This window comes from Acinonyx jubatus, chromosome B2 (genome assembly GCF_027475565.1).
Source record: "Acinonyx jubatus isolate Ajub_Pintada_27869175 chromosome B2, VMU_Ajub_asm_v1.0, whole genome shotgun sequence".
Taxonomy (NCBI): Eukaryota; Metazoa; Chordata; class Mammalia; order Carnivora; family Felidae; genus Acinonyx; species Acinonyx jubatus.
This window is the reverse complement of record NC_069385.1, coordinates 52,125,852-52,138,874: the sequence shown is the minus strand read 5'-3', so window position 1 is coordinate 52,138,874 and position 13,023 is coordinate 52,125,852. Positions and strand designations below refer to the sequence as shown.

General features: G+C 37.3%; 2 protein-coding genes across 5 annotated transcripts in view; one reads left to right on the top strand and one right to left on the bottom strand.

Annotated features, from left to right (window-relative positions):
- Positions 1 to 13,023, bottom strand: part of METTL24 (methyltransferase like 24) — a 167,940-nt gene that overhangs the window by 2,971 nt on the left and 151,946 nt on the right. Inside the window, exon 6 of one of the 3 annotated variants that reach the window (XM_027057113.2) lies at positions 3,228 to 3,642. The exons of 1 other annotated variant lie outside the window; for it this stretch is intronic. In XM_027057113.2, the coding sequence (XP_026912914.1) occupies positions 3,481 to 3,642 (162 nt within the window). In that variant the 3' untranslated portion in view covers positions 3,228 to 3,480. Of the gene's footprint in view, positions 1 to 3,227; positions 3,740 to 13,023 lie in introns of those variants that run through there. One more of the 3 variants, XM_027057114.2, reaches the window with a different exon arrangement.
- Positions 1 to 13,023, top strand: part of CDC40 (cell division cycle 40) — a 60,063-nt gene that overhangs the window by 5,180 nt on the left and 41,860 nt on the right. For both annotated transcript variants that reach the window (XM_053222380.1, XM_027057103.2), the window contains one exon: positions 8,303 to 8,389. In XM_053222380.1, coding sequence (XP_053078355.1) covers positions 8,303 to 8,389 — 87 coding nt within the window. The remainder of the gene's footprint in view (positions 1 to 8,302; positions 8,390 to 13,023) is intronic.

Here is a 13,023-nt window from a genome sequence, read left to right as displayed (position 1 = left end):
TGCTCATGGACCTAAATCAAAAATAATAATAATAGAAAATATTTTGAACTGACTAATAAGGAGAATAATACCAGAAGTTGTGAGGTGCGACCATAGCAATATTTTTTTTAAAGTTTATTTATTTATTTTGAGAGACACAGACAGCGCGAGTGGGGGGTAGGGCAGAGAGAGAGGGAGACAGGGAATCTCAAGCAGGCTCCCCAATTATAGTGCAAGCACCACGCGGGGGCTCAGACCCATGAAACTGAGATCATGACCTGAGCTGAAACCAAGAGTCAGACACTTAACTAACTGAGCCACCCAGATGCCCTAGCAATATTTTTTTTTAAGTGTAGTCTTGAATACAGGTAATGGAAAAGAAGATAGAAAATTAATATGCTAGGCATCCGTTCTTTTGGATTGATTTTTTTTATCCTGTTTTTTTTCCCTGTACCCATTTGTAAATTATGCCCTCATTTCTGCTCTTTGATTACCCCTAGAAATTAAAACATCTGAATTAATCAATATCTTTACTTTTTACTGAACAGTGCAAGAACCTTAGAACACTGCAGTTTTATTAACATTCCACTACCCCTACTTTAGCTATTATTGTCCTGTATTTTTTTGATATATATTTAAATTTCAGAAGATGGTAGTGAGTTATGCCGATTCCTGTATCTCATATGCAAAGAGATTGCCTTCTGCCTATCGTGCATACTTGATGTCCTTTAGTGAGGGGTAGCTGGTGGCAACTGCTTGCAGTTTTCGTTTGTCTTTAAAATGTTTTTATTTAACCATCTTTCTTGAAGGATCTTTTCACCAAGTTTCATTTACTAGCTGGCAGTTCTTTTCTCCCAACATATTTAAAATACTCTATTTTCTGATTTTCACTGTTACTGATAACAAGTCAGCTGTCATTGTAGCTGTTCTCTTTTCCTTGGACTGCTTTTAAGGCCCTTACCTTCTGCTCCCCTTTATTTGGGGTGTACTTTCAGTCTTTAGATTCCTTATGGGATACCCAGGTGTGGATATCTTTTTGTTTGTCCTGCTCAGAATTTGTAGAGCTTCTTTAATTGGGAATTCATTGGTTTGGAATGTGGATCTTTCAGATCCAGATTCAGATCCAGAACTCTTTGCAGAGTTCTCAGTTCTTATTTCCACATACTATTTTAGTCCTGTTCTTCTCTTATTCTAGAACTCCAGTTAAACATATTTGTGTTCTCCAGTGTGTGACAACAATTATTTTCTGGTTAAAAATGTATTTCAGTGCAGCACTATCAGATTTTTGCACTTTGAAAATCATGTAATGAACCCTATTGGGTTGCAAGAGTTGCTTGTTAATTGACTTTAAAATTAAAAAAATAAAAAAGCAGACCTGGCATTCTCTCATTTCAGTCCATGACTATGTTACCTTTCCCCAATGCATTCCCTGCTTTGGCATAGCCAACTCGAGTAAAATGAAAATTCTGCCTCTAATTTTGAGCATATTTTAAAATTTCTTTTTGGGTGATCTTACTCATACTCGTGAGCTTCAAATAGATCACCTTTTTCCTCTGCATTTGTTAAGAGCCAAACCCAAAGGATATCTTTATGTGAATTTCTATTCTTTTATGACATCCACTTAAACTTCCATCTTAGAAAGTTTACTCATTCCTACTTTTTGGGGAAAAAAAACCTATACTATAAATTGGTAAATAGTTCATAGTAATGATTAATACTTATGTTCTGCTTTATAGTTTACAAAGTGCTTTCACATCTATATTCTTATTTGTGCAACAGTAAAAAATGTGAAAAGGACTCAGAAGTAAATACTATTTCATTTTATTCTCAAATTTGTTTGAATCAAGAGAAGATAACTTGTTCAACTTATTTGACCCATAGGGTGCCCTTCACTCACTGTACTTTAATTTTTATGGATAACTAAAATGGAATAGAAATCCTTTGTAATTCTGTGGTATTCTTAATTGCGTGCTTAATTATTATTGAACTCCTCATGGGTATTAAAACAAAGTTGTGGTATTGTCCAAGTTTTTCTAATCAAATGTTATAATTACTGACTCTTCACTTTCTGGAGGGTTGTCCAATTTGTTCTATAATTTTAGCAGGAACCAGACTGAGACCTATTTATATTTTTTATTAGTTGCCACTGTTGTATGTATAAAGAGTAAATCTTTTTAAGTTATAATTTGAATTTAAAATTTGCCGTCTCATGGTACTCCATTCAAAATAATTCAAAGTTAAAATACCCTTATTTAGAAAAATGTGATAAACTATATTATAAAGTGGTTCTAGGGTCTCCTGAGTGGCTCAGTCAGTTAAACCTCCAACTTTAGCTCAGGTCATGATCTTATGGTTCGTGGGTTCAAGCCCTGCGTCAGGCTGTGTTGACAGCTCAGAGCCTAGAACCTGCTTTGGATTTTGTGTCTCCCTCTCTCTCTCTACCCCCCTCCCCACTTGTGCTGTGTGTCTCTTTCTCTCAAAAATAAATAAACTTAAAAAAAAAAAGTGGTTCTAGCAGCTGTATTTTATAAAATACATTGGGGAGGCATGAATATGGCTAAGCTTTGTTATTTTAAGCAGTTTATACTAGAATTAAATATTGAGAGAGACACATTTAATTCAGTTTTTATGCAGTTGAAGCCATTTGTGTATGACTTTTTAATTTTATGGTACTGAGTTTTACTTTTCAACGCTAGGCAGATACTATCTCTAATCAGTGAAGATTCTAGTGTGCATTTTAGGGTAATATACACTTGACCCTTGAATAAGGAAGCGGTTAGGGACACAATCCCTCCCCCACACCATCCAGTTGAAATTCTACCTATCACTTTTGACTACCCAGAAACTTTACTAATGGCCTACTGGTGACGAAGCCTTACTGATAATGTAAATAGTCAATTAACACATACTTTGTATGGCATATGTATTATATACTATATTCTTACAATAAAGGAAGCTAGAGAAAAAATGTTATTAAGAAAATCATAAGGAAGGGGGCACCTGGGTGGCTCAGTCAGTTGGGTGTCCAACTGCGGCTCAGGTCATGATCTTATGGTTCTAGGGTTCAGGCCCCACATTGGGCTCTATGCTGACAGTTCATAGCCTAGGGCCTGCTTCGGATTCTGTGTCTCCCTCTCTGCCCCTCCCCCACTTGCGTGTGCACGTGCATGCGTGCACTCGCTCTCAAAGAAACATTAAAAAACAAACCAGAAGGAAGAAAAAACACACTTACAGGACTGTACTCTATTTATTGAAAAGAATCTGTATATAAGTTTAATTCTGTATTGTTCAAAGGTCAGCTGTATACATATCATTCTTTAGATGGTCCGACATTTGAATCCCCTTCCTTGAGAGTCTTCATGTGAAGAATAGCCCTTGCTGCCCCAACCTTCAGAGCCTGAAAGCCCAGATTCTCATTCTCCTAATTCCATTTTATTTAAGGCTCAGGACAGTAACTTGGGCTCAGCAGACAAATGCACTCACTTAAATTCTAATCTAAAGCTATTCCACAAAGAAGCAAGGAAAGAGAGTATCTTCAGTGGCAGTGGTGGCCAACATCTCGTTTCTCAGGCCACGAGTCTCAACAGCAGTGTCCAGTGGCAGCCACAGTCCTTTAGTGATGATGTTCAGTAATGGCGAACTGTTGTCCTCAGTGGACTGGCTCTGTGGTAGGATTGATTTTCAATTGTGATTCCATCTGTATACTCACCCTCACTTATGCCTATTTCCCCAAACTGATTCTCCACCCTTCTTGGCAGTTCTAAGAGAAAGGATTCAATATTGTTTAATCAGTCTGTGAGAGTTCAGCTGCTTGTGGCTAAGCACCCTGACTGATAGCCCGCCAGTGGTTTTTTTCGTTTGTTGCTAATGTGTCTCTTTAATATCGTTCATTGTGGTTACTTGAAAATTTCCCCCTTCCCATTTATTCTATTAGTATCTTGGAGTAAGCGACTTAATGTTGCTAATACTTGCTTCACAGAAGTGTTGTAGGAATTACATGAGATAATGTGAGTCAGCACTAATGTTGTTAAGCCCCTTTTTTTTTTCATAGCACTTACCCTCTTCCAGCAAACTATGTAATTCACTTAGTATATTGCTTATTATCTGTCTCCCCCACTTTCTAAGCTCCACAAGGTCAGGGAGCTTTATCTGCTTCTGCGGGCCTAGAACAATGCTTGGCACATAGGAGGCACCCAACCGATATTTGTTGAATCAATAAATGAATTTGAAGTTACCATACTTGGTTTGTGAAGAGGCCTGTGCCCCCAACTACTCAAAGAAAATAAAATCAGTTATGAGTCCCAACATCTCCCACCGGCTCCAAACATCTATCACCCATTACCCATCCTTTGTCACCTCTGTTTCATCTCAGAGAAGGCTCTCCTCTTTTCAGAAGCTAACCTTCCAATTGTGTCCTCGATTCTTTTCCTTCCCACTTCTTCCAGGATAACCACACCATTGATTATTCCCTCATTCTTTTTTTTCCTTTTGAGTTTATTTATTTAGAGAGAGAGAAAGAGAGAGAGAGAGAATGCAAGTGGGGGAGGGGCAGAGGAGAGAGAGAGAGAGAGAGAGAGAGAATCCCATGCAGGCTCCACACTGTCAGTGCGGAGGCAAATGTGGGGCTTAAAACCACGAAATCATGACCTGAGCTGAAATCAAGGGTCTGACGCTTAACTGACTGAGCCACCCAGGCACCCCTCCCCTCATTCTTTTCATGTGTTTCTCCCTACTCTCTCCTATCCTGTAGCTTATAATTGACTAAATCTCAGCTTAGTCTCTTTTTAAGGAGGGAGCTAACAAACTTAATTTTACCTTGAAAATCCTTCAATCTGGCACCCCATCTCTGCTTTATTGCCAAGTGTCTTGAGAGAGTAGAAACTATTACTGTCCTCTTTTTCTAAATCCTTAATTATATCTCTGTCTCTCACGACTGCTTTTCTATCTACTCCACTACCAGAATCATTCTGGCAAAGGTTTTTTTGTGATGCAATTGCCAGATTTGGCAATCATTATTTAGCCTTAACCCTCTTTAATTTCTCTATGGATTTGACTTTTCTTTCTTCAGTTTAACAAATTTATTGAACATACACTAAATTCTCTGCATTCTAGGCAGTAAGGATATAAAATCTTCGTAAAAGTCATGTGCAACAGATAATATAGTATCACAATTGCTATAAGGAATTATGTACAACATTCCTTAGGACCATGGAAAAGCAGTTTTCCTGAGCCAAGAGGAGGAAAGGTATAAGAGAAAGTAAGATGACATATTATCAGATAATAAAGGGATATACAATAAGGAACAAAGAGTGTGACATTGCCAACAGCACAGAATAGATGCAAGTACTTGATATTTTTAAAAATCAGTAATTTGTCTAATATGGCAAAAGTGGGAGTGTATTAAACCAGATAAGGAGGTATTAGAATAGACAAGATATGATGGAGTCTGTGCTAGAATAGTGGAGACAGGGATGTGGAGAGGGACTGTAGAAGTGGAGTTGTTGGAGAAATATTTCAGAAATGGAATCAAGATTCTGTGCCTTATTTGTTAGTGAGTGAAGGTAGAGGCATGGCGGATTGAGATGTGTTTTGGACACAAAGTGTTTGATGTTATGGAACACCCGTATAATGCAGTTCGGTAAGCAGTTACATATATGGATCCAGAGGCCAAGCGTGTGGTCAAGGTTGCAGATAAAAATCTAAGGTGGAGATTGAAGTCATGAGAAAGACAAGAGAAGGTAAAGATACAGTTTTGAAACTAGAGAGGATGGAAGTTTAAGGGAGTCATATTTGAAGAACTCTATCTCTGAGAAGTAGAAAAACTAAGTTGGCTGCTTTGGGTGAGGTTGCTTTAGAAGTGGTAAAATTTTGGAACAATAATTGTGTGCCTACAATATTATTTTCTTTGGTCAGTTTCCTAGTCTTTGTCATTAGTCATTCTAAGTCTCCCAGATCTTCATTTGTCAGTAGCATTGCTTCTTCTGCAGCGTCACTCACCCTTAAAAAAATTTTTTTTTAATCTTTATTTATTTTTGAGAGAGAGCGACAGCGTGTGAGCAGGGGAGGAGCAGAGAGAGAGGGAGACATAGAATCCGAAGCAGGCTCCAGGCTCTGAGCTGTCAGCACAGAGCCAGATGCAGGGCTCAAACTCACGAACTGTGAGATCATGACCTGAGCCGAAGTCGGACACTCAACCAGTGTCTGAGCCACCCAGGCACCCTTTTGATATCTCACCTTTAAAAAAAAATTTTCAGGGGCATCTGGGTAGCTCAGTCAATTAAGCATCCAACTCTTGATTTCCATTCAATCATGATCTCACGTTGAGGATTGAGCACTGTGGCGGCCCGTGCACTGACCGTGCGGAGCCTGCTTAGGATTCTCTTTCCCTCTCTCTGTCTGCCCTTCCCTTGTGTGCACATGCACATACATGCTCTCTCTCTCTCTCTCTCTCTCTCTCAAAATAAATGAACATTAAACATGTTTTTTGATTATTACTTTGAGTTGTCTTATGCATTGTGTTGACAGATGTATGTCACATCAGCAAAAGACCAACAGAATAAAGTTGGTGATGTGATAGGGATAATTCTAGAATTTGAAGATACATTTGTGCATTCAAAATCCACAAAATAAATACACATGTCAGATGATGAAAAATATAATGGAGAAAAATAAAGCAAAGTAAGAGGAAAGTGGAAAAACTGAGCAGGGACCTGAAAAAGAGAGAGACCAATCATGTGAATATCCAGGGAAAGAACATTCCAAGAAAAGGGAACAGTACATGCAGAGACCCTGAGGCAAGATTGTCCTCTGGTGAATTCTAGGAATAGCAAAGGAGCCAGTGAGGCTGGAGTTAATGAGCATCGGCACAGGACTAGATGAATACAGAAGTTTATGGAGGCGAGTGGGGGTACAGATCATTCTGGGATCTCAGGGGGAGGATAATTCTCAACCAATTAGATTCAAACATCCTCATTTTGTAATAGTAATTTTGTAATTCCACTTTACTGAAGTATAATTCACAGATGATATGTAACTTTCTTAAAAATTTTTAAATATAACTTGAGTACCATAAGTAAAGGAAAGGTATTTATTACCTGTTTAATGTGTAAATTAAACACGTATGAACAGCACGTTTTTAATACGTAAATAGTCAGGCAGAACAATACAGGAAGACAAAAATGCCTTGTAACACTACCTAGGGGAACCATACTTAGTTTCTGAGAACAACTGGTAATGAGCCTTTACACCTTTATTAGGCTTTTACTCTGAGTGGAGAAGCTACCTGAGGGTTTAGAGCAGGAGTAACATAATCTAATATTTTTTAAAAATCTCACAGCTCCTGCATGGAGTGAGGCTGTGAGTGGACAAGGGTAGAAGCAGGGAGCCCATTTCAGAGACTATTGCAATAATCCAGGTGCGAGTTGATAAATTGGGTTGTGAGATGTCCATGAAAGAGGACTTGAGAAGTTGTTGAACTCTAGATGTGTGTAGAAGATAGAGGATCTGCTGATGAATTGGAGGTACAATGTAGAAGAAAGAGGAATCAAGGATAACTCCAGGAGTTTTTGCGTGAGCAGATGTAAGGCTGGAAGAAGTCATTGGGAAGGGGTGACCAGAAGTTCACTTTTGGATATATCAAGTTTGAGATGTCCATTAGGCATCCTGGGAGAAAAGATGTTGAGTTAAAGGTCAGATACACAAGTCTTTAGAGTTCAGAGGAGAGGTCCAGACTAGAGATGCCAATTTGGGAATTACGGTATTTGTAAGTGTTGGGGTTACACAAAATAGAGATCACCAGTGATTCTCCAGTGGACGTGAGATTTTTGTGTTTGTTAAGCTAGGGGATGAATTTAAGACGGTTGAAACATTGGCATAGAGTGTAAGATTTAGATTTAGAATGTTAGGGTCCTGCCACTTCTGCAGTCCTGAACCATGTGCCATCTGGGTATAGCTAATAAGGTTTGGTGAATAAAGAAGGAGTTATCCTGAATTTGGAACTGGAGGTTTTGAGTTCATGAAAAAAGAGGAGTTGGACTCTCTTAATTTAAGGCTTTGAGTAGCTCATTAGCTTATTTAGAAAAGTTTTTAATATGTTCAGATGAGACAAAGTATTTTGAAAGGAGAAAAATTTTGGTATGCCTTCTAACTTCTATACCTATATACATTACTTCTACTAGTCCTTGATTATTAGAAATATTAATCATATGGTACTCGTGTAATAATCATAAAATTCGTGTTAAGCTGGCTAGTATGATCTTAATGTAGTTTCTAAAATAAAATCTTTATCTGTCAGATCTTTAACGTTCATTTGGTTTTCTTCTAGGAAGATTTGGAGACCGGAGTTCACCTTGACCCTGCAGTCAAAGAGGTTCAGTATAATCCTACCTATGAGACCATGTTTGCTCCTGAGGTGAGAAAACATTATATTTAAGATTCTGCCTTAAAAAAAAAAAAAAAAAAAAATTCTGCCTTTTGCTAATGCATTTGAATTATACATAGGTAGATAAACAGTGAGTTTTTGGAGTTTTCTCACAAGAATATACATTTAAACTTACGAAAAACATGTCTTATTATGTGTCAGTTATATCTCAATTTTTTAAAAAAAGAAATTGTACCTTTAAAAATGTGCTAATGTTTGTCTACCAACATACAACTATCTGATAGAATGGAACTCAGTCTTTTGAAAAAAGACATTTTGAAATGTTTGGTTCTTAGATGTGAACGTAGTTAACATCTTCCTCAGTATTGTTAAGGGAGTATTATAAATTAACCATAAGGGAAAAAGAACTTGTTTTATTAGCATCATCAGTGCGGAGTGTATTATGAAACATCTGGTTACAAATGCTCCTGTGATGAATGCAAAAAAGGAGTGCTGTGCTAATGTGTTCACTGCTCAGAAGTAGTCACGGTGTATTGCTTGCTCTGTGTGAGACATCTTATGATGGTGGTGGTGGTGGTGGGGATGATGATTAATGCTGATGTAAGCACAAAGAAGATAGGGGGGAAAAGGCAAAAAAAGAAAGGAAAAGAAAAGAAAAGAAAAAAGGAAGGAAGGAAGGAAAACAGTGAAAACTGTCCATTTAGGAAAGTCTTTGTAGAAAAATGAAGTTTATAGCTATTTTGTTTTCAAAAAGGGAAAGAATGCTTGGCTGAGAAAATGGAGATGCCAGAAAATGGTCATTATAAAACAAAAAAGTAAGCCTTCAGTAGCAGGATCTGTAAGAAGCGCTTTAAAATGGGGGTGAGGAGCCATATTTTATTGCAGCTGAATGAAGAAAGAGGTACTTTTTAATACTTTTTGGTTTTGAGCACACAGTCATTGTCCTTTTTTTGATAAAGCAGTCATAAAGCTGTTTTATATAATCTGCCTGCTCAGGTTTCTGTAGTCACTTGAAATACGGCGAGTGAAAAATGTAGCACAGCCGATGATGTCAGTGCTAGCATTTAGACATCCCTGTAGCGGCTCTCCGGCTGTCCAGTTAGCAGAAATCCCATGCTCATATTCTGAGACTGCAGCACATTTTAAATTTTATTATATTATTTCTTAAGTCCTTCTAGCCTGTTGAACCTATAGACTGTTTCATATCCCTTGGCACCACTTTAGCTGGCACGGTGAAGAAAGGTTGTACGTTACATACATGCTTCATGATTTTTTTAAATGAAAAGTGCTTCAATAAAATAGGGCCACTAAATTCAGGAAATGAGAAAGTTAGGAAGTAGTGTGGTGTGTGTGTGTGTGTGTGTGTGTGTGCGCGTGTGCGCGCGCGCGCAACCTTCCTATGTCAGTGCATTTTATATGAAGTCTCTTTCTCTTAAATGTTTAGGTCCTGTGCATAACTAATACATTGCTGTGTGATTACTGTTTTCAAAATTTAAAAGATGAAGTTGGTTTTTTTTGGTGGTATTGATGAGGCATTAGGCGTATCATTGTCTTTGTGAGATTACCAATCCTTTAATGATCTGTTCTTTTTTTTTCTTGTTTTAGGGAGCCTCCCATTCAATATATAAATTAGTTTATGTTACAAACACTGATGCTTGTCACCAATTTGAGAAAGGAGTGATGAGAGGGAAAAGTGAAGAAAAATTACAATTTTTCCTGGTTGCCAAATGAATTGTCTGTTACATAATAGATAATTAACTTAGAATTTTATGACTGGGATCTGTGTAATTTGCAAAGTATGGAAAGGTGTCACGAGGAACTTTGCTGGATGAAATTCAAGTTCCCATATTTTGAGAATCCATTGTTAGAAACAAGATATAACCCCTCTCCTCAAGCTACTGTTTACCAGAGAGGATATGCTTTGTGTTATTTTAAAAGATAGAGTGCTCACTTCAGCAGCACATACACTAAAACGATAGAGAGCACATTGTTTCCTAGAATGCCTAAAGCCCTATTCAGGTTAAAGGAGAGATTGTGTCTGGTTGTAAAGATAAGAAAACGTTTCATGGAGAAAGTAGTATTTAAAATAATAAATGGCTGGAGCACCTGGGTGGCTCAGTCGGTTAAGCGTCCGAACTTCAGCTCGGTTCCATGAGTCCGAGCCCTACGTTGGGCTTTGTGCCGACAGCTCAGAGCCTGGAGCCTGCTTCAGATTCAGTGTCTCCCTCTCTCTCTGCCCCTCCCCTGCTTACACTCTGTCTCTCTCTCAAAAATAAAATAAAAATGTAAAAAAAACATAAACAGTAAATGGCAAGATTTCATTCTTTTTGATCACCAAGTAGTATTCTATTTTATATACTGCATCTTCTTTATCCATTCATCAGCCGATGGATGTTTGTGTGTTTACCATAGTTTGGCTATTGTTGAGAGGTGCCACTATAAACACTGGGTGCATGTACCCCTTGAAATCAGCATTTGCAACAAAGTGGATAGAGCTAGAGTGTGTTATGCTAAGCAAAATAAGTCAGAGAAAGACAAATATATGAATTCACTCATGTAGAATTGAAGAAACACAACAGATGAAGGGAAGGAAAAATAACATAACAGAGGGAGGGAAACCATAGGAGACTCTTAATACAGAGAGAACAAACTGAGGGTTGGTGGGTGGGGGGATGGGCTAAATGGGTGATGGGCATTAAAGAGGGCACTTGTTGGGATGTGCACTAGGTATTATACGTAAGTGATGAATGTCTAAATTCTGCTGAAACCAGTACTACACTGTATGTTAATTAACTTGAATTTAAATAAGTAAATTTAAAAATAAATTAATTAAAAAAATACACTTGAATTTAAAATAAACAGTAAAGTCCCAGTAAAGAACATGAGATGTGGGGTTAAATGTACTGCTTACTAGCTTTGGTGTGACCCTGGGTTACCTTAGTTTTCTCAAGGGTAAAATGAAGATAATTTCTACTTTACCAAGTTATATGGATACACACACTAATGTATGATATGCCTAGGAAACTCTGGCACAGAGTAAGCATTTAATAAATAGCAGCCCTTACTGTTATTTATGTTACTATTACTGGCATTGATGGCTAGAAAGGCTTTTATGAGGAAAGATTCCAGGCAGAAGAGAGTAGCATTAGCCAAATTATAAAAGATTTAAAGAACAGGAAGGAATACTTTAGTCATTGTCAGTTGGGGAGAACAGAGAGGTAAGATTAGAGTGATAGTTTGCACGGTGTTGTACAGCGTTCTGGCCAATGTAAACAGTTTGGTCTTGATTTAATAGATGATACATAGATTTTTAAAGTTCTTATTAAAGCGGCATAATTAAAGCTGAATTTTTAGGAAGGTTAATTTGGTAAGGATTTGCATGATGGAAAAGAGTGGTCGTAGAAATAAAAGTACCATTTCTTACTGTATCCTGCATCCCTGAGAGATTTATATAGTTGTATACCTCATCTCCTTTAGTCTTTACAATAACCCATGTTATTATTAGTACTCTAATCCCTATTTTATAGGGAGGAAACCAAGTCTCAGGGTTTACTGTCAGCAGGTAATGTATTTGGGGATGTGAGTTCACATCACTCTTCACAATTGCTCTGTGGCTAGAAGACCTGTTTGTAGACCGTTGCAGAGTTTGCACATTATACCCCTGCGTCTTGGACTTTGCTAGTTCAGTAAATTAACTGAATTGACTACTTATTTTATAAAATATTATTTTTCCCTCCCAACCGAGGACTTTTCCTAAGTGGTCTAACCTAGTATCCAGATAAGCTTTCTCAAATTATAGATAGAACTTGAAGATATAATAGCCATTGCTTTAGTCTACTGATTTTCTTCATTTCACTCAATCCTTTTTGGATTTACTTAGAGAAAAATGTACTTGTTAGCTTTCCTAGACTCATGTAAAACCTGTAAGTTTCAGGGAGATTTTCAGATTTAAAATAATAGTACTTTTAGGAATAGAAAAACATCAAAGTTAAAAGGAAAAAAAGTTCCTAGTTTATATTAGAAATCTGGCCATAAGGGCTGCTATAAATATTAATGTTGGAATGAACTTTAGAAGACAGTTCAGCTCTTTTATTTCATAGATGAGGAAACTGAGGCTCAAGGTCATAGAACCCCTACTAGTAAAAGATCTGATTTTCGTAATAAACTCTGCTTATGTCTTAGATGATTGAGGTATTCTCCCAATAAAAATGAATTGTGGTGATCTTTTCCAAATCTGTGGAAAATAATTAAGTTAATCAACAGGATCTTCTCACTTTAAAGTTTGTTTCTAAATGTTTAACCATTGATGGCTACAGTAAACATTAATGAAAAACTTACCAGAAATCTAAGTATAATATGATTATTACTGGTTCAGTAACTTGGGGGGGTTTTCTATATGTGAATTTATGATTATGATTTCACATAGTTTTTACTAGTGTAAATTTTCTTAATACCTGTGGTGTTATGCTATACTGCTAAGACACTGACCCTCAAGTACTGTACCTCCTGAAGACTTTGGAGAACCACTGCCTTACAATACACAGATTTCTTAGATTTATCTACCCGCGTCTTAATGAATTAAAAATGCTTTTCTCCTACTTTATAAATAAATCACTACTTCACTCAGGTGAAACATATAAGCATACTTAGGAACATCCCGAGAT